At 35.3% G+C, this 24,615-nt stretch overlaps 1 protein-coding gene across 1 annotated transcript in view; it reads right to left on the bottom strand.

The window, feature by feature from the left end:
• Dpyd (dihydropyrimidine dehydrogenase) overlaps positions 1–24,615 on the bottom strand; it is an 872,190-nt gene that overhangs the window by 653,454 nt on the left and 194,121 nt on the right. The window contains exons 5-6 of the mRNA XM_028752184.1: positions 17,802–17,963; positions 3,438–3,634 (exon numbers count right to left, since the gene is read on the bottom strand). Of these exons, the coding sequence (XP_028608017.1) occupies positions 3,438–3,634; positions 17,802–17,963 (359 nt within the window). The remainder of the gene's footprint in view (positions 1–3,437; positions 3,635–17,801; positions 17,964–24,615) is intronic.

Below are 24,615 nucleotides of genomic sequence, written 5' to 3'. Positions count from 1 at the left end.
GATATAAACGGTTATTTCCCAAGTTTGTTGCACTTATGAAAACATTTTCATTTTTTCCTTTTGTTTTCTTTAAACAATTTAAACTTTCAAAAATATATTTTTGTTGTGGTGACCATAAATTCTTCACTACAGTAAGGTGAGTGACAGAAACATGAGAAAACTGTCTTTCTTATATGTGTATGCTTCTTATGCATAAAGGAATGTATCAATAATAAATATTTTCAGTTCATCTTATAGCATGCATCTCATGTCAAAACATTGTTTCAGTTCATGACTGGATAAGCATTGGTCCTTAAAATTGCATTGTATTACACACTCTAAAATAGTTTTTAATGTTTCTTATATTTCACCTAGAAACAGTTACATTGCCAATCAGCATAAAATAACACACACGCACACATGTGTATATATATGTCAACAGTAAGGCTTGAAAGAATTTTACTAGATGCTAAAACAGAGACCAGTTTTTCCCTGAGTATGCTACCTAACAAAACAACATATACATTGTTATCATTTTAAATAAAATTTAGAAATCAAGAAGTATATGTGTATACTTAATAAAAAACCTTCAATCGTTAATTTTATATGTTCACATATGGTCTTATATGTGCTAGGATGCTCTTGAACTAATTGTGCCACTGAAGATGACCTTGAGTTCTTTGTATTCCTGTATCTACCTCTCAAATGCCATGGTCACGGAAGTGTATTGTCATGTCAAGCCACATTTTCTTTTTATACTTTGACATAGTCTAAAATTTTTAAATTAAAGTTTTTCTATTAAAAAAGATTTGGTTAAAAACAAATGCAAAACATCTAGTAATTGAATTAAAACAAGTGATTATTTTGTGTACAACAGGGATCCAATCCTAGATATATTTTACTGCATTTTGTGATTTATTTAAAAGTAATTTTGTACCAATTCTTAACATATAAAAGAATCTGTGTAAATGCAAGAGAAGCAAAAAATACAGAATTAAGTAAAAAATGAAGCTAATGCCTTTAGATTAGAATATTTATACTGATATTGAAAGAGATGAGAGGCAATATGTATGGGAGAAAATAAATTCACACAGAAGTTTTGTGTTGTCATTCTTAGTAGTTCTGCATTTTTTTTTCCTAGTATTTCCACAATGATAGAGACTTCCTCTACCACAGATAGTACATAAGAATGAGCTCCACACTGGGTATTGTGCTTAGGAATTAGAAAGACACAAAGAGAAGAGAACAAAATTTCAAAGCAACAGGAGTAAAAGAAACATATTTAATCATGAATTTCAAGAAGTCTTTCCCAGTAAAAATGTTCAAATATATAAAAACAAACATTTAGTGCTAATTTATATAAATTACTCCACATTCGAATGGAAACTAAATACAGAGATGCTAAGAACCATAATCATGTACTAAAATTGGCAACCCATAATAATTCATAGACAAGGCTGCTTCCATTTTCAGCTTCTTGTGAAAAATGCAATTAAGGGGCAAAAAGATTTTCCCTCATCTACCAGGGTACACAACAATTATGCTCATACTTTTAAAATTAACTCACATATTCATTGATGTGTATAATTAAAAGAAAGAATCTACAATGTTTATACATATGTTGTTATACATAATGCTTTTCCTAATTAATAATGCTGGAGTGAAATGAAATTAAGAAGATAGCCAGCATCCTCACAGCAAAATTAAATATAGAGAAATTTATTTCCTCGGATAAATGTTAAAAATTTGGATTCCTCAATACTGATAAATAGCCAACACACAAAATAATTATTTCTCGACAATTGGCATGATTTAAGGTTTTGATGCTCCCTATGGGGTTATTATATTTTATGAGGTCTTTGTTTGAAGAGTCATGTAGTTTTGTTTAATGAATAAAATAGTATGAAAAAGTACCTGATCAACAGTTATATATGATTCATACACTATAGTTTATATCAAATAAGAGTACTTTGATAATTCATAATCTGGAGCTATTGAAAAATTGTGGGGCAGAAGAACCAGAGGAGCAGAGGGGGATTGCAACCCCATAGAAGGAATAATATTGGCTGGCAGGACCACCCAGTGCTCCCAGGGTCTAGACCACCAACCAAGGAGTGTACAGGGAGGGATCCATGGCTCCAGATATATGTGTAGCAGAGGATGGCCTTGTCTGACATCAATGAGAGGGGAGGCCCTCGGTCCTGTGGAAGTTTGATGCCCCAGAGTAGGCAGATGCTGGAGCAGTGGGATGGGAGAGGATGGGTTGGTGAGGGAGCACCCTCAGAGATGAAGGGGAAGGGGAAAAGACAGAGGTAGGATGGGGGCTTGTAGAGGAGTAACTGGAAATTGGGATATCAGTTGTGATATAATTGAATGATTAACAATAATGAAAAAAGGAAATATTCTGATCAATGTTAACTTTATGTATTTATTACTCATTTTATAGATACCAAGAAACATAAACAGTATCATAAATTTTTCAAAATTAAACTTATTTTCTGATTATCAAATATGATGAAGTCATTGTTTAATGAACAGTTAAGTAAATACAGAAAGCGTAAGTGCTAATTAAGGAAACATAATCCAAATGTTTATAACTTAAAATCTTTGAATTTCAATACCAGTCACTTTAAATAAAAATAACAATTTGATTGATATAATAAAGATATAATAAACTTAACATGCAATATTTTTATTTCATACCAGATGTTTTAAGCCATATCCATTTCTTATTTCAAATAAATTTTATTAGTCAAAACATAATACATGTTTAATCTGTTTAAGTAAAGCAAGTTTCATGTTTTACATTTGCCTCAGCTTCTGAAAGTTATTGATACACAGTGATCAGTTTCTAAATTCATGTAGAGGTCTTCATGGGATATAAAAATTATGTGATTGAATCTTAGTTCACATTAATAATACAGACTTATACCAAATGTTGAAAGATATTGATTGTAAAAAATACTATAAAATGTACTCTGAAAGTGAACACTTATGGCAGAAGTAATAGTAAATATAAATTAAAATAATTGTAAATTGAAAATACGTGAGTATCATGGTATGCTTTATAGAGAGAAACCCATGAATGCTCCATCAGTATTCTATGGAGCTGCTCATTCTTCCTGTATAATGTCCATAACTTTTAGATATATTTTCATAATACAGGAGATCGTCAGTGATGAAATAATTCCTGTGCTTTGTTTCTACTATCACAAACTTTTCCTGAGATCTGCAACTTCAGAAGAAGACAGAGAAATTCATACATAAATCTTTCTTAAATGCAATTTCAAAATTTCAAGTGAGTGAATCATCAGAATTTGAGCCTTTTGGAAAATAACCTGTAAGATGGATACCATCTGTAAACCTGAAGTGTCTTTAACTATAAAATGTCCACAACAGGGACTGTTTTAACTCAGTATTTTTGACACTTAAAACACAAAAATAAATCTAGGAATTACCTTAAACCGCCAACATATTCTTGTTTTTCAAATATGGTGATGTTGGAATAGCCCAACCGAGCCAGAAAGGAGGCACAGCTTATACTCGCTGGCCCGGCACCAAAAAGTGCAATTTTTGCAGAGTAGGCTTCTGGCATATGTTCCGGAGGAGGCAGCGATGGGCTTCTGATCTGTGGGATATTCATTGCTTTGAACACCTATGGAGAAATCAATTGTGATGATTAAAATTTTAAATTAAATTTTATATCCTCAAACACATTTTTAACATTTCCACTCATAATTAGCACGTTAATTAGCAGTGAGAATTGAATGTTCCACACAAATATGACAGTTGTATTTTGTTAAATAGAATATAACTGTGACTGACTAATCTGAACTTCTGTAAGGCCTGCTTAGATTATGCGGAGGGAGAACCTCTAGGAAGCATTTCTGAGTCACCATCCCTACTCCCAACACTTAGTCATGCTAGATTCTCCTCTTTTGAGCCCTCAGTGTGTAGTTTGCACATGTCTAATATAACTGCTTTCCAATGTAGTTACTCTCGTGTTGAATTTTTTCAGGCCAGTCAATGAAATGCTTTTTCCTTGAGTTAGAAAGCAGTTCATGTGTAAAGAAGGAAATTACCACAGAGCTATCAGTAGTCAACACTAACCTGATACCTGGCAGCCAAATTACACATTAATCAAATTTCTTTATATCCACTTCTGACTATGACAGAATAGGTTTGAAGGCACAAAAGAGGCATGGAAGCAAACATCCAGGGCTCAGATGTGCCAAGATTCAGAGAGAAGCAACCATTTTAGCCTAGGGAATCAACCACCCATTCCTAAATGAGTCTGCCTATTCTCAGTAAAAGGAGAAAGGCCTGAGAAACATAAAGAGGGTCATACCTCAGGAAACCCAGTAAAATGATCTGGGTAATCTGGTAGAAAAAGAACAATAATGTTTGGGAATAGAGGATCCTAATGACCAAAGGAAGAAAAGGCACAGAGAATTAGCTTAACTCTTAAACTGTACAGAGAGAAAACCAAGGAAAAGTTCAAATAGAACTTCTGCGATGCTAAGGGAGCCTTGCAGGGTGGCTGATCATGAGGCATGCAGCTGAGTTCTGAATATCTCCACTGTAAGAAGCAAATCAAAGAAAGACAATCCTACTTCAGCCAATTGAACCATATATTGAAATGCATATAATCAGTCCTTAGACTTTTATTTGTCAACCATAGAGTAAAGTGACAAATTTTCATATATAATGTCTTGCTTTTGATCAGTACAACAAGGCTTTATATAAAAATATAAACATAGAAAGCTATTCTTACACAGTCTAGTTAGTATATGCACACCAGCAGGCAACTATGATTACTGCATCACCAAATATATAAGCAAGGATACAAACTCCCAGGAAATAGAAATTTGTCAAAACATGAACAAAACTTTACTAAAGAAAATGCATGATTTTAAATTTCACAATCTAATAACAGACTGTATAAAATAACCAATTGTATAAATAAATAAATAAATAAATAAATAAATAAATAAATAAATAAATTGATGGAATAATACAAAACTGCTAAGAACAGGCACAACTTTGAATCCAAATTTTCATTTCCATGATTCCTACACATAGATTATATTTTTAGTTATATTTTTAATAGACTGTGTAGTTAAAGGTGGGACATACATGTACAATGTAGTACGACATGTGGAGACTCAAGAACATTTGAGATTCAATAATCTGTTACCAGGGTGACGGATTTGACAATCAAACTCAGGTTTTTCAGGCTTGACTACAAGCACTTTAATTTCATTTCACCAACTACAATACTGAGTGATTCTTTTTACTAATAAACTTTTAAATTATTGTAAAGTTATTTTGTATGCTTTGCTGTAATTTATAGTTTTACAAACTATGAATCTCTTTTCTAGTGCTTTGGTGAACTGTCTAAAAAGCACACATTTTCTTTCTTCTTGTTTTATTTGCATCTGGCTCTCTCCTTTCTCCATGGAGGTTCCGGAGATCCACAGCAGGTCACCATCATCCATAACAAGAACATGTGTTCCCTGAGACATCTTCGGACTCTAATGAGGTTGTCATTTGGTTTGAACACATAATTTTATGTGTGTGTGCATGTCTATGTGCTTGTGCATCGTGTACATGAAATGGGTTTGTAGTTACCACATACATTCAGGAGACCCACAGGGATGAGAAGAGAAAACAGTTTCCAGGAGCTGGTGTTGTGGGTGGGTTTGAGTTGCCATGACGGTGCGGGGAACTGATCCTGGGTGTTCTGAAAGAGCAGTAACCTCTGAGCCATCTCTCCAGACCCTCTCCTAGTGTTTGGTATATTTATCTTTTCATTTTATTTCTTACTAGTCTCGATGATTGATTATTTTATGGAACATTAATGAAAATGTAGTTGAATATTCATTTTATCTTCCCAAATTAATATTTTCACATAATTTTCAAAAATAAACATTTAAAATATACATTTAAAATTAATAGTGGAGTGATACAGTTGATTTCATTTAGGAATGATATCAATGCATATTTGTTTCACATTCATTTGGGTACTTTTAGTTTTATGAATTAATAACTACAAAATTTACTTTGCCATGTTAAAATGTAATCTTTAGAAAGTAGCACTGCATTTTAACAGACATAAATAAAATATAAATTATTTTAAACTTAGTTGGTTACTACCAACTTTGTTGACAGTAGGATAGAATGCTTTTTATTTAAGGATATTTTCTGTCCAAAATTTATTATATGTAAATCTAATATGTGGAAGGTACATAGAACTCAGTTCATATAATACCTCCCATGCTGCAATCTTTTAGAAGAAAAGAAAAACAGTTTAACTCTAAGACACTAAGTATTTCCTCTATGGTTTCTTGTTAATGGTATGCAAATAAAGTAGCAGTTACTTAATAGCATTTAATGTGTATAAATTTTAGCCTAAGGATATTTTATTTTAATATTTAAGAATGAAACTTTGAATATCCCTATAAAAGCTATGGAGTATAAATATTGAATCAATATATGTATATGTTTTGAGGATCACTGTTAGAACACATCACAGGGCTGGAGGCTTCAGTTGGTCTAATAGAAAGCATGAATATATGTACCAAAATGTAAACGGACAGTGTCTGATTTGTGCAACCAAAAGATCTGAAATAAAGTATTCAGTTGACACTCAACACACAACTCTGCAACTCTCAGTATATTAATTTACAAATAACACCCTGGTCTGTTTTGTCCTGCTTCTTTCTTTTTATTCTTTGTAACATTACATTACAGTAGCTTTTCACCCTTAGGACAAAGTGGTATAGTGGTCTGGTACTATACTAAGACTGTTTGAGTCAAACTTTCTTGTAGTATTCTTATGGTGCATTGTATTGAAGAAATCCTTTAACATATTTCATTCTCTATCAACAACTGATCTTCAAATGGGGATAATAAAATGAAGTACATAAGAGTACTATGAATGAGTCAAATTACTGTGTATGAAAGTACTATGAATAAATTAGTGTGTTAAATAAATTAGTCTAGTGCACATAACAGTCACACAATAAATAATGGTCGCATTCTGAGATCGAGTATGTTTAAACTCAGACTGTAACATAGAGGCAGCTACCCAGATACAAGTATTCCAAGTCAATTTATTAAAACAATAGGTTTTGCATGGGCCTGTAAGGAACTGCCAAGTTACCTTATATTAGAAATGAAGGGATGTTGCTGTTGCTCTAAATCCACTCAGCATTTTGTGGTGTTAGTATTCTGTGTTTGTCTTTTTGTATTATATAATCTAAAAATGTGCATGACCTCCAGTTGAGGGATGGGGCCACTCACCCACCTCAAAAATATTAATACAGAATTTCTCCTGTCCAAAGAAAATGCAGAGATGAAGAGTAGGACAGAAACTGAAAGCCATCCAGAGACTACTCTACCTAGGGATCCATCCCATCTGCTGACACCAAAAACCAGACACTATTGCTAATGCCAAGAAGTGCTTACTGACAGGAGCCCAGTATAGCTGTCCACTGAGAGGCTCTGCCAGAGCCGGACGAATACAGATGTGGATGTACACAGCCAAAGATTGGACTGAATGTGGAGACCCCAATGGGGACGTTAGGACAAGGACTGTAGGAGCTGAAGGGGTTTGCAGCCTCATAGGAAGAACAACAATATCAAACAATGAGACATTCCAAAACTCCTAGGGACTAAACCACCAACCAAAGAGTACACAGCAGGTACCCATGACTCCAGCTGGATATGTAGCAGAGAATTTCCTTATCTGGTATCACTGGGAGGGGGTCCCTTGGTCCTGTAGAGGCTTGATGACCCAGGATAGGGGAATGCTAGGCCGCTGAGGCAAGAGTGGATGTGAGAGTGTGGGAGCACCCTCATAGAGGCAGGAGAAGGGAGGAGGGGATAGGGAGCTTGTGGAGGGGGAACTAAGAGGGGTGATAACATTTGAAATGTAAACAAACAAAATAATGAATTTTTTAAAAAATTAAGATGTTGGAATCTAATTTACAATTTCAGAAAGTAGAGTTTTGGAGATGTGGTTAGGTAATAAGGATTCTAGAAGGAGAAGGTTATTGGTACTTTGATGAACTGGACAAATCTTCATTAAAATAAATAAATAAATAGATAGATAAATAAATAAATAAATAAATAAATAAATAACACATTCTACATGGGAAAATACAGAGGAGAAGCATCATCTAAGAATCAGAAAAACAGGCTCTCATCAGAAATCAAGTAAGCACCTTGATCTAGGACTTTCTAGGATCTAACAGTTGAAAATCTGTTGTTTGCAACCTAACTAGTTGAAGGTACTGAATAGACTCAGGTATCAGGTCAGTAAATGTACTGTTATTAGGTTGCCCTCTTCTTGATGTCCCTGATGGTATATAAAGGAAAGCATCATTTCTCCTTTCACTTGCCCAGCAGTGTATCTCTTAAGGAGATCCACAGCAAAAACTTAGAGTGAATTTATATTTATATTGTTTGAGTTTTAAGTAATCACACTATATTTTGGATTAACTGCTTTTTACCAGATATGTCCACGGTACTGTAGTATGTCTTTATATTTTCAAGTTCTGGTGAAGCAAATATTTTCAATACTGACAAACTTCTAATTCTCAATAACTTCTTTCTTATACTCTATCTTTGATGTTCTATCAAGAGTTACTGACAATAGCAAGGTTATCTGAACTTTCTATCTTGTAATAGTCCAAAATCATGAGTTTCCTATTTCACATGTAGGCCCAAAATGCATGTAGAATTTAGGTTTGTGAAGGGCATGCCTATGTCCAAACACTGTTGTTTGGTTTGAGCCCGCATGTGCTGGGATTGGAGGACCTATTGTTGGAAACTCTGCTCCTTCTCACTACATTGCTTTAGAACTTTAGTCAAAGATGATATGAATATATTCATGTGAGTTGATGTCTGATCTTTTTATTTTGTTCTAAATGATTGTCTCTTCAATTTTGGGTCAGCTAACGTGGGTCTTTCCCATTTTGAGCTAAAATCTAGGACTAGATTTTTCATATCAAGAAAATGATGTAACATGTGTGATTACAAAAAACCTATGGCTCACACTGAGAAGACATGACCTGTGGGTAACAGTCGGTCCTCTGAGCATGAGAAAGAATTATGTCAGCATTAATTTACTTCCTTATTTCTACCACCAAAATTTCATTTTCCTCACATAGATCTATTTTAGCATTAGGATCAGAATTAGACATATATATGTTAATATAAATGATGGTATATCTTAAATTTCACTTTGTACTATTTTACACTGGCATGTAAGTAAAGGTTGACCTTCATATGTTTAACCTTATATTCTCCAGCCATACTGTAACCATTTATTAAATCCAAGAACTTTTTCTTAATTTATTCTAGCCTTCTTTAAAATTGCCAGTTAAGGTTTTCCTCATTAATTAATTTACTAACCTTACATCTTGAATGTTTTCCCCCCACATACACAGTACCTCTTCTTATCTCCTCTACACCTTTCCTCCTCTGGGGTATCACCCAACACTGTCACATCAGGTCTCTGCCGGGCTAGGACATAATCTCCCATTGAGACCAGAAAAGGCATACCAGTTAGGGGTTACATTTGGGAGAGAAATTTTAATTTGAGTCATTATATACCTCCCTATAAATGAAAATAAAAGACTACCTTAAATAAAAAAAATATTCACTAGTCCCTGGGAGCTCTTGGGGTTCTGGTTGATTGATATTGTTGTCCTTCCTATGTGGTTGCAAACCCCTTCAGCTCCTTCTGTCCTTCCACTAACTCCGTCATTGGGATGCTAGGATCTGCATCTGTATTGGTCAGGCTCTGGCAGAGCCTCTCAGAAGACAGCTACTACAGGCTCCTGTCAGCAAGCATTTCTTGGCATAAGCAACAGTGTCTGGGTTTCCTGGCTGCGTATAGGATGGATGCTCAGGTGGGGCAGTCTGAGGATGGCCTTTCCTACAGTGTATGCTCCACTCTTTGTCCATGTATTTCCTTTAGAAAGGAGCAATTATTTGTTAAAATTTTGGAGATGGGTGGGTGGACCCATCCCTCAACCGGAGCCATGACTAACCTCTGCATATGGTCTCCACAGGTTCTTTCTCCCCTTTGTTAGGTATTTCAACTAATGTCATCCCCCTTGAGTCCTGGGAACCTCTTGTTTCCTGGTATTTGGGACTTTCTGGTGGCTGCCCACAGTTTTCCATTTCCCATTGCTTTTACACTTCTGTTCAATTTCCTGCCCCTTTGTATATCTCCCCCATCTCCTCTTCTTCCACTCCTCTATTCCTCCAAATCCCTCCCACCATTTACCATCCATAATTATTGTAATTACTTTGTTCCTCTCTCTATGCAAGACTGAAGCATCCACATTTTTGTCTTCCTTCTTCTAGAGTTTCATATGGTCTATGAGTTATATAATGGATATTTCAAGTTTTTTCCTAATATCCACTTATCAGTGAGTACATATCATGTGTGTTATTTTGTTACTGGGTTACCTCACTCAGGATATTTTCTAGTTCTATTCATTTTACTGCAAATTTCAAAAAGTCATTGTTTTTAATAGCTGAGTAGTACTCCATTGTGTAAATGTACCACATTTTCTGTATCCATTCCTCTGTTGAGGGACATCTGGATTGTTTCCTGCTTCTGGCTATTATAAAGAAGGCTGCTATAAACATAGTGGTGCATGTGTCCTTGTTATATGTTGGAGTATCTTTTGGTTATATGCCCAGAAGTGGTATAACTGGGTCCTCAGGTAAAACTATTTCAATTTTCTGAAGAACTGCCATACTGATTTCTAACAATATCAATCAACCAGCTCCTCCAGAGCTCCCAGGGACTAAACTACGATCCAAGATTACACATGGAGGGATCCATGGCTCCAGCTGCATATGTAGCAGAGAACGGCCTTATCTGACATCAATGAGAGGGAAAGTTCTCAGTCCTGTGAAGGTTCAATGCCTAAGCATCAGGAAATGCTAGACATGATTCAGGAGTGGGGAGGGGGGAATGAGGGTGGAACACCCTCACAGAAGTGGAGTGAAGGGGAAATGGGATAAGAGGTTTGTGGAGTAGAAACTGGGAAGGTGAATAACATTTGAAATGTAAATAAAATAACCATAAAACAAAAAAAAATTACTAATTGTAACTTGAGGTAGGTCATCTTGGTTTGTTCATTCTAAGAAAGTACATAATGAAAATATACATGAATGTTCAATAGATGTTAATTGTTCCTCAACTATTTAATTTGTTCTTATTAACCAAACAGTAGCAGAAGTAGACCACAGGGACATTCTAATAATGAAATAGTCTTAGATATTTCAGAACAAAATGGTTGAAAGATGAACTATAAATGTGATTTGTATTCCACAAGCCTCCCAGAAGGCTTTATGTTTAGCAAATGTTTAATTCCATGACACCACAGAATAAGAATAATTCTGGGATTTCTTAAATAATGTTTCAATCAGTGCTATTTAAATAATGATAAAAATAATATGTGATTTTTTTTGCTGGTTTTTGATTAGTAGCATGGTAGTGTGGCTACAGTTTTACATTTGAATAAAGCAAGATGAGATTTGTCCTATTGACTGTGTCCTTTCCCTTACAGAAGCTTTTCAGTCCCATTGATCAATTGTTGATCTTAGAGCCTGAGCCATTAAAGGTCTGTTTAGAAAATACCACCTCCCAATACCAATGAGTTTGAGGCTCTTTCCCACATTCTTTCCTATTAGATTCAATGTTTCTGGTTTTATGTTGAGGTCCTTGATCCACTTGGACATGAGCTTTGTACAAGGTGGCAAATATAGATCTATTTTCATTTTTTTACATACAGACTACCAAATAGACCACCACAATTTATTGGAGATGCCTTCTTATGTCAGTTGTATTGTTGTTTTTTTTTTTTTGGCTTCTTTGTCAAAGATCAGGTGTCTGTAAGTGTGTGGTTTTTATTTCTGGGTCTTCAGTTCTATTCCATTGATCAACCTGATTGTCTCTGTACCAATACCATGCAGTTTTTACGACTATTTCTCTGAAGTATAGCTTGAGGTCAGGGATGGTGATTCCTCTAGAAGTTCTTTTATTGTTAAGAATTGTTTTCACTATTCTGGTTTTCTTTTTGTTTGCTTGTTTTTGTTGTTCCATATAAAATTGAGAATTGCTCTTTCCAATTGTGTTGTCATTTTGATGGGGATTACATTGAATCTGTGGATCGCTTTTGGTAGGATGCAACTTTTACTCTGTTAATCCTACCAATTCATGAGCATGGGAGATCTCTCCATTTTCTGAGATCTGCTTCAATTTCTTTTTTGAGACGCTTGAAGTTCTTGTCATATAAACCTTTTACTTGTTTGGTTACGGTTACCCCAAGATATTTTATATTATTTGTGACTATTGTGAAGAGCGTTGTTTCCCTATTTTCTTTCCCAGCCCATTTATCATTTATGTAAAGGAAGGCTACTAATTTGTTTGAATTAATATTGTATCTGGTCACTTTGCTGAAGTTGTTTATCAGCTGTAAAATTTTTCTGTAATGCTTTCATATCATCTGCAAATAGTGAAACCTTGACTTCTTTGCCAATTTGTATCCCCTTGATCTCCTTTTGTTGTTTGAATGTTTTGGATAGAACTTTGAGTACTATATTGAATAGATATGGGGAGAGTAGGCATCCTTGTCTTGTTCTTGACTTTAGTGGAATTGCTTCAAGTATCGCTCCATTTAATTTGTTATTGACTGTTACTTTGCTGTATATTGCTTTTATTATATTTAGGTATGGGCGTTAAATTCATGATTTTTCCAAGATTTTTAACATGAAGGCATGATGTATTTTGTCAAATGATTTTTCAGCATCTAATGAGATGATCATGTGACATTTTTCTTTGCATTTGTTTATATAATGAATTATGTTAATGAGTTTTCATACATGAAACCAACCTTGCATCCCTGTAATGAAGCCTACTTGATCATAGTGAATGATCATTTTGATGTATTCTTGAATTAGGTTTGCTAGAATTTTATTGAATATTTTTGCATGGATATTCATAAGCAAAATCAGTCTGAAGTCCCTCTTTGTTGGGTGTCTGTGTGGTTTAGCTATCATAGTAATTGTTGGTTCATAGAATGAATTTGATAGTACTCCTTCCGTTTCTATTTTATGGAATAGTTTGAGAAGCATTGGTATTAGCTCTTCTTTTAAGGACTGGTAGAATTCTGCACTAAAGTCATCTGGCCCTGAGCTTTTTTTTTTTTTTGAGGGGGGTGGGGTGAGTTAAAAGACTTTTTCTATTTCCTTAGGGGATATGGGCGTGTTTAAATACTTTAACTTTGGTACATGGTATCTGTCTAGAAAATCATCCCTTTCATCTAGATATTCCACTTTTGTTGGGTATATGCTTTTGTAGTAGGATCTGATGATTTTTTTAAATTTTCTCAGTTTCTGTTGTTATGTCTCTCTTTTTATTTCTGATTTTATTAATCTGGATACTGTCTCTGGGCCCTTTAGTTAGTTTGGCTAGTGGTATGTCTATCTTGTTGATTTTCTCAAGGAACCAGCTTTTGGTTTTGTTGATTCTTGGCATCCTTTTATTGGTTTCTATTTGGTTTATCTAGGCCCTGAATTTAGCTATTTTCTACCTTATCCAAAATTGACCATATAATTTATCACAAAGCAAGCCTCAACAGATACAAGAAGATTGAAATAATTTCATGCATCTTATCAGATCACCTGAGACTAATTCTAGACTTCAGTAACAAGAATAACAACAAAAACCTCACAGATACATGGAAACTGAACAACTCTCTAGCCAATAATAGCTTGGTCACAAACAAATAAAGAAAGAAAATAAAGACAATTTAGAATTTAATGAAAATAAAGGCTCAACATACATGAACTTATAGGACAAAATGAAAGCAGTGCTATGAGGAAAATTCATAGCACTAAGTGCCCTCGTAAAGAAACTGGAGAGATCCTACACTAACAACTTAACAACATACCTGAAAGCCCTAGAATCACCCAAAATAATATTAGTTCTAAATAAGGTCCATAAACTAATATGTTTTATTGATTAGTTTGCCAAACTATATCATCAGTGTGATGAAGTTTTACATGAATTTACTCAGCTACCACAAAGTCACACCTCAGGCTTTAAAGTGAAAATAAAACTAGAGAAAACCCAAAGGTCTGCCATGCTGTACTGCATAGGACACATCTGAGCCATCTCTCCTTCCCCAAGTTTCTATAATGAAATTTTGTAAGAAATTTTTTGTGTGTAATTTTTAAGCTAAGTAAGTCAAAATTTTATTTTTCCAAGCTCCACAAAGGCTAGATTCTCCCTGATTGTGGAATGACTCTTCCATGTTTTATAGGAACGCTGTTAAATAACATACATCTGAAAAGAAAATGACTTGAACATGTGTGTTGGCCTTAGAGAGCTTACTTTAATTTTAATGCAATTGCTATCTCAGGAGATGAGGGAGCTGTGAAATGTGATGACTGTACATGGGAGACTATCTCTGGATCTATCCGGCTCTGTAGGTGCTGTTTGACCCTGGAACCACAAAACCTACATTGATATAAAGCCTATGGTCATCAACTAGCAGTGTTATCTAAGGTAAAGGAGAGATTGCAAAACACTCAAAAGAATACAAAGCACTGGCTGGCCTTGGCAGGTTTACAGCTGCAGGAATTAGTTGTCATCGAGAAGTCTTCTACTAGGTATGTATAAAAGGGAGATAATATGAACATTGAGTGATTTCAGGCCTTATTTACTCCTATCCAACACTGCAATACAGAATTTCTTTAATATTGACTATTATTGCTATGATATTGATTGATGTCCAAGAAGCCAAAATATCTAGATGGCACATCTTGCTAGTTATCAACATTTTAAAGCTGGTAACCACAAGAATGAATGCACTGCCATACGAGCCACTAAGTCTGGACATTTTCCCCATCTTCACTTTCTATTCATGTGAACTAATTACCTTCCAAACAAGTAAAGGAAATCTTCCAAAGTTAAATTATCAGTCTTGGAATGCTAGTGGAATGCATAGCTCTCAATCAGTTCAGCATGAAATAGCAATTATTTGTAGTCATTGCTTCCTGAAGTGTCTCTATACACCGAGAGGTTGCATAGACTTTGGTTGCTGTTGTTTTATTAACACATAATATACTCAAGTTGTTCTTAAACATTGTTTATGCACAGGAATTTGTAAACTGCCCTGAAATTGATAACATCTTCATTAAATCAAGATTCTCAAGATATTTATCGAAGCTATATGGTTAAAGGATTCTAGGATTATTATGAGGTAACCTAACTTCTACAGAATACGAACCCCTTCTCCAGCTTTCTCATCACATAAATGCCCAAATGTATCTGGAGTGAGGTCAAGTCATCACAATGCAGAAGAAAAAATAATAGAGAGTTGAAGAGAAATGAAAACACAAGGCCACACAAGAGAAGCCATCTTCCTGTTCTTCCTGCAGGCTTAGATACATGTGATATAATCTTTTTCCAAATCACACACCTATGCACAACTGAAGAAGCAGAACAAACAGACACCATCAATAACAGCAAACTAGAGAGTTGATATTTAAAAAATCCTTTATAAATTACAGGAAAAGCAATTTTGAAAAGTCCCTTTTTTCCTAGTTTGCTTTCCTAACCTTTGCTTAATTTGGTAGAGAGATATTGATTTGTATTTTTAAAAGGTCAAAATCAATCATTGTTTATCAATCAAAACATGAAATCATTTGCATCATGTTCCTCTTGCAGTTAAATTTCATGTCGATAGTTTAGTCATTGGAAAAAAGAAGAATTGTTTGCCCTTCACAAATATTTTACTAGTTTTCACAAAGCTGATGCTTTGGTAATTTCATAACAACTCAAAAGGTGGGTATATTTAAGTAAGCTCCACTTTGACATAAGTAATACATTACTTTATAAAAGCAGTTAATGTGGAAAACATGAATGAGGACACCTTATATGTAATTGTCATCACAATGTTTTAAATGATTACTTGACTATGAAACACAGTTATAAAATGGAATGAAATAAAATACAAAGACATAGCCTTTTAAAGTTTTTATTCATTCAGTTGAGATGAATTTATAGGCATGCCTTGTTCAAGCTCAATTCTTTATTAGGTAGGGCTCACAGAGATTCACCACATATGTACACTTGATTTTTATTGAGTTTCTGATGGCTTTTGTATAACAAGGAGGACAATATGAAAATCCATACAAATAAATACTGTATGAACTAGGGACTTATTAAAGCTACGTAAGAGGAGAGATTCATTTATATATTTGTTCATATTCTCTCTTTCTCTGTGTGTGTCTGTTTCTCTCTCTCTCTCTCCCTCCCTCCCATTCCCTTTTGCTCCCTCTTTCCACCTTTCTCCCTCCTTCCACTGCTTTTCCTTTCTATCTCTCATTTCTTCCCCCTTTTTTTTTCTACACATCTCTCTGCTAAGTTTCATTGTCTCATTCCTGCCCAGATCCCTGACATATTACTGCTATCAAATCATTTTTTTTCCCTTTAGGAATGGAGATTCAGCTCATGTACATACTGTATGGCTCTTCATTTGCTGTGATGCATTTTGTGTAAGCTTACCCAGGCTTAATGACAAAGGAAAGGCTTTCCAAAGAAATATGGAGAGGAGTCTGAGTGAATCTTTGTCATCAACTAAGGATTTTTGAATGTTGTAGAGATTATACCTTGCACTGGTCAGGTAAGCCAAATGCAGGTTTTAATTTGATAAGAAAAGAAATTAAATCCAACAATTTATTGCAACAACTCACAACCTCAAATTGTTTCCATTTTCTTATTCCCAGGGGTCTTTCCACAGAATTAACCTGTCAGAAAGCAGGAAAGGAATAACACTGATTTATTACTAAAGGCAAAGAGTGACTTAAGCTTGAGGGATATTATGGGAAAGGCTCTAAAGGGAAAGAGTACATTGTGTTTAAGTTGACACAACCAGAGAGGTAAGTCATTAACTAAAAGTCCAGCATAGACAGGCATTTAATTTAGTCTTCTAGCCAACTAGTCCCTCAAGATTATAAAAATCTTACTGTAACATCCCAATAAGGTGATCATTTAAATGATACATGAGAATTGACTTGCTAGTTCACTTCAAACAGGAGACCTGAGAGAGCATAAAGATGTCCCAGAGAATCAGTCATTTACAAAGGGTTTATAAAAGAGAATGCCAGTACCAAAGTTTATGTGACAAATGACAAAAAGCCACCTTTCATTTCATTAAACATTTTGCGTGCAAATAACAGAGTGGCTTTCAATCTATAAGCTCACATAATCTAATTATCTTCTTAATGTTGTTAGAGAATATTATTCAATTTCAGGGTTTTTTGAAAATTCCCCAACCTCTGTCACTTGAAGAATAGTAGGAAGTACTGCTGAAATATATTTCTAGGCATAAAGATCAAAGTGAGTTCCAGGGGAAATTATCAGTTAAAGAATATAGCCTCTTTTCCTAATAGGGTCTCTATGCTACACTTCAATGTAAAGTTAATGAACAAATTCTATTTCTAGATCATCCAATTTAGATATTTTCATTCTAAGTTATTTTAATAACCTGCTGGGATTACAACTAATTTGATATATGGTTTTATAAACTTTCATTTTTATAGCCAAGTTTTGTATAAAGATACTGATTTCAAACAACACATTTCATCACAACACACACACACACACACACACACACACAAATGTTGGGTATCGAGAACAACAAAAAACCCTCAAGAACTACAATTATTTTATGAGCTTCTGGCTTTCTAGTGGGAGGAAAAAATGCAGTGTATCTGTTACATACCTCAGTAGCAAACTGCTGTAGCCCACCAATATTAATCGGTCCCTCTTCAGCAGCATGTAAGTTGCATCCTCCGACACAGAGGTCAGATGTTGGGCAAACCATTCCACAAGTAAGACCAAGAGGATTATCAGAAAAAATCAGCTTAGCTGCACCATAGTAGTTCTAGAGAGAGAAAAGAAAATTTGTATTATGACACACCGTACCTTAAATGCTCAATTATGGTATATTATTCCTGTTGAGATGCAACTGTATTAAAACTCAAGATGTTGAGATAAATTAGATGTGCAGGTTGCAATGGAGTTCATCAACTGGCATCTGCACAATCACAAACAAAAATATCATACAGAAAGGAGATTTTATACATGTGTATCAATAAAATAGTTGTTAAATTTCAGAAATTTAACATTTAAAAGAGTATCATTAACAATGCCTGAGAGTATAGCTTTTTCCTAAATTTTTCTTAATGTTTATACCCAGAGTGAGTCAGGAGCAGGTTAAATGAGCTTTTTAAAGAAATAACAACTTTTAATACAATAGAAACAAGGAAAAGTATATTTGATAAGCTTCCATATGGCTAAATTTAAAATAGGTATGCTACTCCTGTTCCCATCTGGTGTGTTTCAAGACAGTCAGTTGATCAATGTCTCTCAAATGCATTCTCTAACCAGTGATCTAGATAAACAGTTATGACATGGAGTCCTGGACAAGACCTGAAATAACTCATTACCTCACCTGTTTCCCAACATTGGATATCTATAAAACAGTTTATGATATTTTTATTGTCGATAATTTGGTATCCTAAATTGTTCACAAGTAAGATAATACAAATCATGAGCAAAAATTTAAAAACAAATAATTTAGAGGTTTGCAAACCAGCACAGTCAGGAAGAGACAAAGGAGACATAACATGTAAATATGAAATAGTGTCTCGAAGGGAAACCTGCAAAAGATAAAGGATATTCAGTAAAAATAAGAGAAGTCAAATAAACTAAAGATACTTCATTAGAATAAAATCTCTGTTAGGTTTATGGGGATACCATAAGTGTGTCATGCTTGCACAAAAAGTGAAGAGGAGAGTTATATTCAGATAGAGGTTGCTGCTTATGGTGGCAGTGTCACGGTTTTTGTTTAGTGGTTCTTCATTATTTCCCCAGTACTTTGGCAATCCTTGATTCTTTCTGATCATCTCTAATAGCTCACTGTGGAAAGTGAAGTAATAAAAAACATTCTAAACCATTAACAGACAAAAAAATCTGGCAGTTGTGATAAAATGGTAAGTTAAATAGGAAACTGACAAGTTAAAGAACAAAATGACTAAAATAATGTTGACAGCCTTGCAATAAAAGAGAAGAGAAAAGAGGCAAAATGATTAAAATCATCACCACAGTATATAGATCTCTTTACTGTTAAAAATGTATCATTTTAGAACTAAGTAAGATAAGAAAAAATATCTATTATCGTAGTAGCATTGGTGATGGCTTAAAATATTTGCCTAATTTTGCATGACTCCTCAGAAAAAGCAGTGTCTAATACATATAGTGTTAATCAATATATATTTGCTAGACATATAATATGAATATATATGAAACTCAAATCATAACTAAGAAACATAAGCAATGAAAATCAAATAATTGGCTTGTGAATATTAATCAGCAGATGAGCAGTTATGGTAAGATTCATTCCAAAGTGTACTACCTATCTATCCATGGCTTTACAAAATGTCACCTCAATGTATTGATTTAGGTAGAACACATATTTTTACTTATTTACAGATATTTACACACACACACACACACACACTTTTCTTTGTAAACTATAAAGATCATAGTCTGTGATGTTGACTGTGAATTCCACTTGGTGCATATACTGCATACTTTCTTCATTTTTGGTTTCTTCATCAGGAAATATCATTAAACTAGAATAGGTAACATTTTTTCCGCTGTGACAGTTGAAGCTGATTACCAAAAGGAAAAGAGAAATAGAGTTTTTTTGAAAAACAAAACCTTTGTGCTTCAAATGACACACCAATAAAGTAAAAAGATAAAAGTTTCAAAAATCAATGTAAGATACTTGAATCTAGGGTATATTAACGTGATAGTTCAGTGGTGGGAAAAATATAACCAAATCAATTATTGAATCAAATATTTAATAAACTTCATAGTAGGCATTGGATTGATGACTCAGTAATTTGGCTAGACTTCTCAATGTAGAAAAAAATATGTCCAGAAGAGACACCTGAAATTTGTGTTTGCTCCAGATTATGGAGAACCCTGGCTGCCAACCTAAACATTTAGAATTTTAGTGGATTAGTTTTAATTAAAGGTTTTTGTTTGTTTTGTTTTGTTTGTTTCTTGAGATATGACTTCTCTAGATATCCTCAGCTGTTCAGGAAATTCATATGTCGACCATTTACTTCTGTCATTGGAGCGCTGAGATTAAAGATATCTTCTGATATCTTCCTCAATTTCTTTCTTCAGGCACTAGAAGTTTTTGCCATATGGGTCTTTCACCTGCTTGGTTAGATTTACACCAAGTTATTTTATATTATTTGTGGCTATTGTAAAAGATGTTATTTCTCTAATTTCTTTCTCTGCCTGCTTATTGTTTGTATTAAGGAGGGCAACTTATTTTTTTTTAAAGTTAATTTTGTATCCAGCCACTTTTCTGAAGGTGGTTATCAGCTGTAGAAGTAGTAACATAATAAAAATGACCATTTTATCAAAAGTAATCTACAGATTCAATGTAATTTCCATCAAAATTCCAGGAAAATTTTTTTACAGACCTTAAAAGAACAACTCTCAACTTCATATGGAAAAAAAAAAGACCCAGGATAGTTAACAATCTTGAATAATAAATGAACTTATGGAGGTATCACTGTCCCTTATCTCTAGTAATATTTCCTGAGCAATAGTAATTAAAACTGCATGGTATATCAGGTTAATCAATGAAATAAAATCAAAGACCATGAAATAAACCCATATCCCTAAAGGCAGTTGAATTTTGACAAAGTAGCCAAAAACCATACAATGGAAAAAAGAAAGCATCTTTAACAAATGGTGCTGGTCTAACTAAATGTCTGCATACAGAAGAATGATTTTTTTATCCCCAAAGCTGCTTTGGCCTACAAGATATGCAAGAATAAAGATGGGTTAGAGACTGAGGGAACAGCCAACCAATGACTGCCCGAACTTGAGACCCATCCTACGGGAGAAACCCAACCCTGACACTATTAATGATATTTTTTAAGCTTACAGACAGGAACTTAGCATAACTGTCTCCTGAAAGATTTCATCCAACTGTGGCTGGAAACAAATACAGAGACCTAGAGCCAAACATCATGCAGAGCCAGAGGAGTCTTGTGGAAGTGTCAGGGATAGAAGTGAGCAAGAAAGAGGGGTCAATGACTCCTCAAGAAGACCCACAGTGTCAACTAACCTGGGGAATGGGAGCTCACAGATCCTGGGCCACCAACCAGCGAGCATGCAGAACCTGAACCTAGATCCCCTACACATTTGTAACAAATGTCCAGCGTAGTCTTCCTGTGAGTTCCCTAACCAGTGGAACAGGAGCTTTCTCAGTCTCTGTTCCACGCCTTTGTATCCTCTTTACCCTACATGGACTGCTTGGTTGGGCCTTGGTGGGAAAGGATGTGCCTAGTCCTGCTGGAACTAGATGTCCCAGGGTGAGGGGGAATCCCTTTCTCTAAGATGAAGGGAAAAACATGAGAGAAGATGGGGATGTATAAGATTCTAAGAAGAGAGGAGGGAGCATAGCTGTGAGCGGGATATAAAGTAAACAACCAAAACCAAACAGACAAACCAGATATGTGCCATGAGGCCCAGAGTAATTGAAACTTTCAGCGGAAGGATTCAGGTACCTCCAGTAGATAGACACAGTCCCCAGTTAAGGGATGGAGCCACCCACTCATCTCGAAATTTTTAACCCAGGATTGTTCCTGTCCAAAGCAAACACAGGAACAAAAAATGGAGCAGAGACTGAAGGAAAGGCCATTCAGAAGCCACCCCACCTAGGGATCCATCCCATCTGCAGACACTAAACCCAACACTATTGCTGATGCCAAGAAGTGCTTGCTGACAGGAGCCTGGTTTGGCTGTTCCCTGAGAGGTTCTACCAGCACATGACCAGTACAGATGCAGATACTCACAGTCAACCATCAGACTAATCCAAGAGACCCCAATGAAAGAGTGAGTGGAAGGAATGAAAGACCTGAAGGGAATTGCAACCCTAGAGTAAGATTTCAACTAACTGGACCACCCAGAGCTCCCAGGGACTAAACTACGAATAAAAGAGTATTCATGAATGGATCCATGCTTCTAGCTGCATATGTAGCAGAGGACTACTTTATCTGGAATCAATGAGAAGGGAGGCCCTTAGTCCTATGGAAGCTTGATGCGCCAGTATAGGGAGATGCTAAAGCAGTGAGGTGGCAGTTGGTGGGTGGGTGGAGGAACATCTGCTTAGAGACAAAGTGGATGGAGAATGGGATGGAAGGGGGCAGTTGCAGAGGTGAGAACAGGAAGGGGGACAATATTTGAAATGTAAATAAATAAAATAACCAATAAAAAGAGAGATTAAATAAAAAAGATTATTAAAGAGATCATGAAAATTCTCTGAAACAAAATTGGAAAAAAGGATGTGTCAGGGATATCTGGGTAACAGCCTAGAGAAAGAAAAGCATTAGTGAGTGAACAGGTCTCAGAGAACCAAAAAAGTCCGTCTTGAAAATGGGTAGTGCAAACACATAACCATGATAAAGTCACTTTGCAACCCACCTTCAAGATACCCAGATCAGGCCATTGTTTGGGGATGTGAGTACTCACAGCAGAACCACTCAAAATCCTTTCAAGAAGAGGACACTTGTAAAACCTCTGGAAGCCACAGGATCAATATCAACTCTGTCTTTCTAGCAAGTGAGATGATTCTCAAGGTATTTACCTCTTAAACCTTTTAAAAATAAAGGCTAAAAAATGTAAATAGAGAAGGTACTTTATGGACCGCCCCTAGGTTGACTCCTATTATAAGATCAAGACCCCATTAAATCTTCTTGGTATTCTGTCAGCCAGGATATTTTAGTGTTTGTTTCATCATGTAGAGAACATGTAGAGGGTAGGTTAGGAGAGATGAAAAATATCCCTTTGGGGGGTATATATCACAAGAACTTAATTATTTTGATGTTTTTTGTTGTTGTTACTGTTTTTGTTTGTTTGTTGTTTTTTTAATAATGTGTATCTTTGTAGAGATGGTTGATTGACAGCTCTGGTCAAAACTCTGAGAGAAAAATGATGTTTAAAATGGTGGTTATTTGCAAATCAACACAAAAGTTTAGCCATCCAAAGTTTAGTGTTTCTGTCTTTTTTTTCAGGTATAAATTATCAGTTTGTATGTGACTGTTTTAATGGCACATTCTTCAGCCCACCATGTGCCATTTAGTTAATTTTAAGATAATTTCAACTTTAATATTTTGGTTTTTATTTTTAAACTATAGTTTAAAATTACATTAGTGTCATTTCTCTACAACTTAATGATTTTTAAAGTCATTATTGAGAACTGAAAAGCTCTTCAAGCCTGTTCTGACATGCAGTATAACTAATTTAACAAATAGTCCTACCATATTCAGGCCTTTATATCACTACAAGATTATCAATACAGCTGGTGGATTTATTTTAAAGTGTTCTTCCATTTTCCAATGACAGTTTTCACAGATGGAAGCACTCTTCCAAGATACAATCCAATCTGTTGCATTTAAAAAATACTTGTGCTAAATCTCAGTAAGTTTGCATGTGTGAGAAGGGTGAATTAACACCGCTCATATTCCTGGCTTAAGCTATCTAAGAATGAGTACATGGTTGCACATTAATTGGGTAGGAAACGGCTTTAGTAGCACATGCTAGGGACAGGACCCCCAGGGTTACTTTGTGTAAGCTGTCATTATCCTTCAGTGTATAGCATGTGACACTCAATCATTTGGCAAAGGCGTATATCATACTCAGAACACACAAAAAGCCCTTGCTCCTGAGTGAAAATGATCAGGGCTCCTAGAAACCCTACAAGCAGAGCTAGGTGTCGGGGTGTATGACTGCAAGGAGGCTGGGAGGCTGAGGCAAGAGGAGTTTGAGTGGAAAGCCAGACTGGAATATCTAGTGAAATCTTGTTAAAAATAAAAATAAATAAATAAATAAATAAAATAAATGAAACCTTTACCCTCATAGCAATTTCTTATAATGTCAGAGGGGAAAGAACAGGATAGGAAAGTCCTATCTTCACATATTCTGAATTTTGGTAAATTTTATACAATATAATTGCATATTTTAGGACCACAAATGTAGTCAACTGTTCTCAGTTAAACTTAAAGTGTAAAGAAATTGACATGCCCCTCGCCCCTCCTCCTTCTTCTCTGTGGATGTAACCTCTATCTACACCCCCCCACTCCCACCTCCCCACCCTCAAAATTCCCACCCCCTGGGGCATCCAGCCTTCATGAGGTCAAGGTTCTCTTCTTCCACCTATGCCCAGCAGGGCCCTCCACTTTTACATATTCAGCTGAAGCCCTGGATCCCCCCCTAAGTGCTCCCAGGCTGGTGGTTTAGACCCTGGGAGCTGTGGTTGGTTGGTATTGTTGCTCTCCTCATGGTGCCACAAACCCTTTCAGCTCCTTCAGTCTTCACTCTAACTCCTCTATTGAGAACCCCATGATCAGTTCAATGGCTAGTTGTGAGCATCTGCCTCTGAATATGTCTGACTCTTGAAGGCCTCTGAGGAGATATCCATATCAGGCTCTTATCAGCATGCACTT

This window comes from Grammomys surdaster, unplaced genomic scaffold (assembly GCF_004785775.1).
Source record: "Grammomys surdaster isolate TR1022 unplaced genomic scaffold, NIH_TR_1.0 125881, whole genome shotgun sequence".
Taxonomy (NCBI): Eukaryota; Metazoa; Chordata; class Mammalia; order Rodentia; family Muridae; genus Grammomys; species Grammomys surdaster.
The sequence above is the reverse complement of the archived record's forward strand: the minus strand, read 5'-3'. Positions and strand labels throughout refer to the sequence as shown.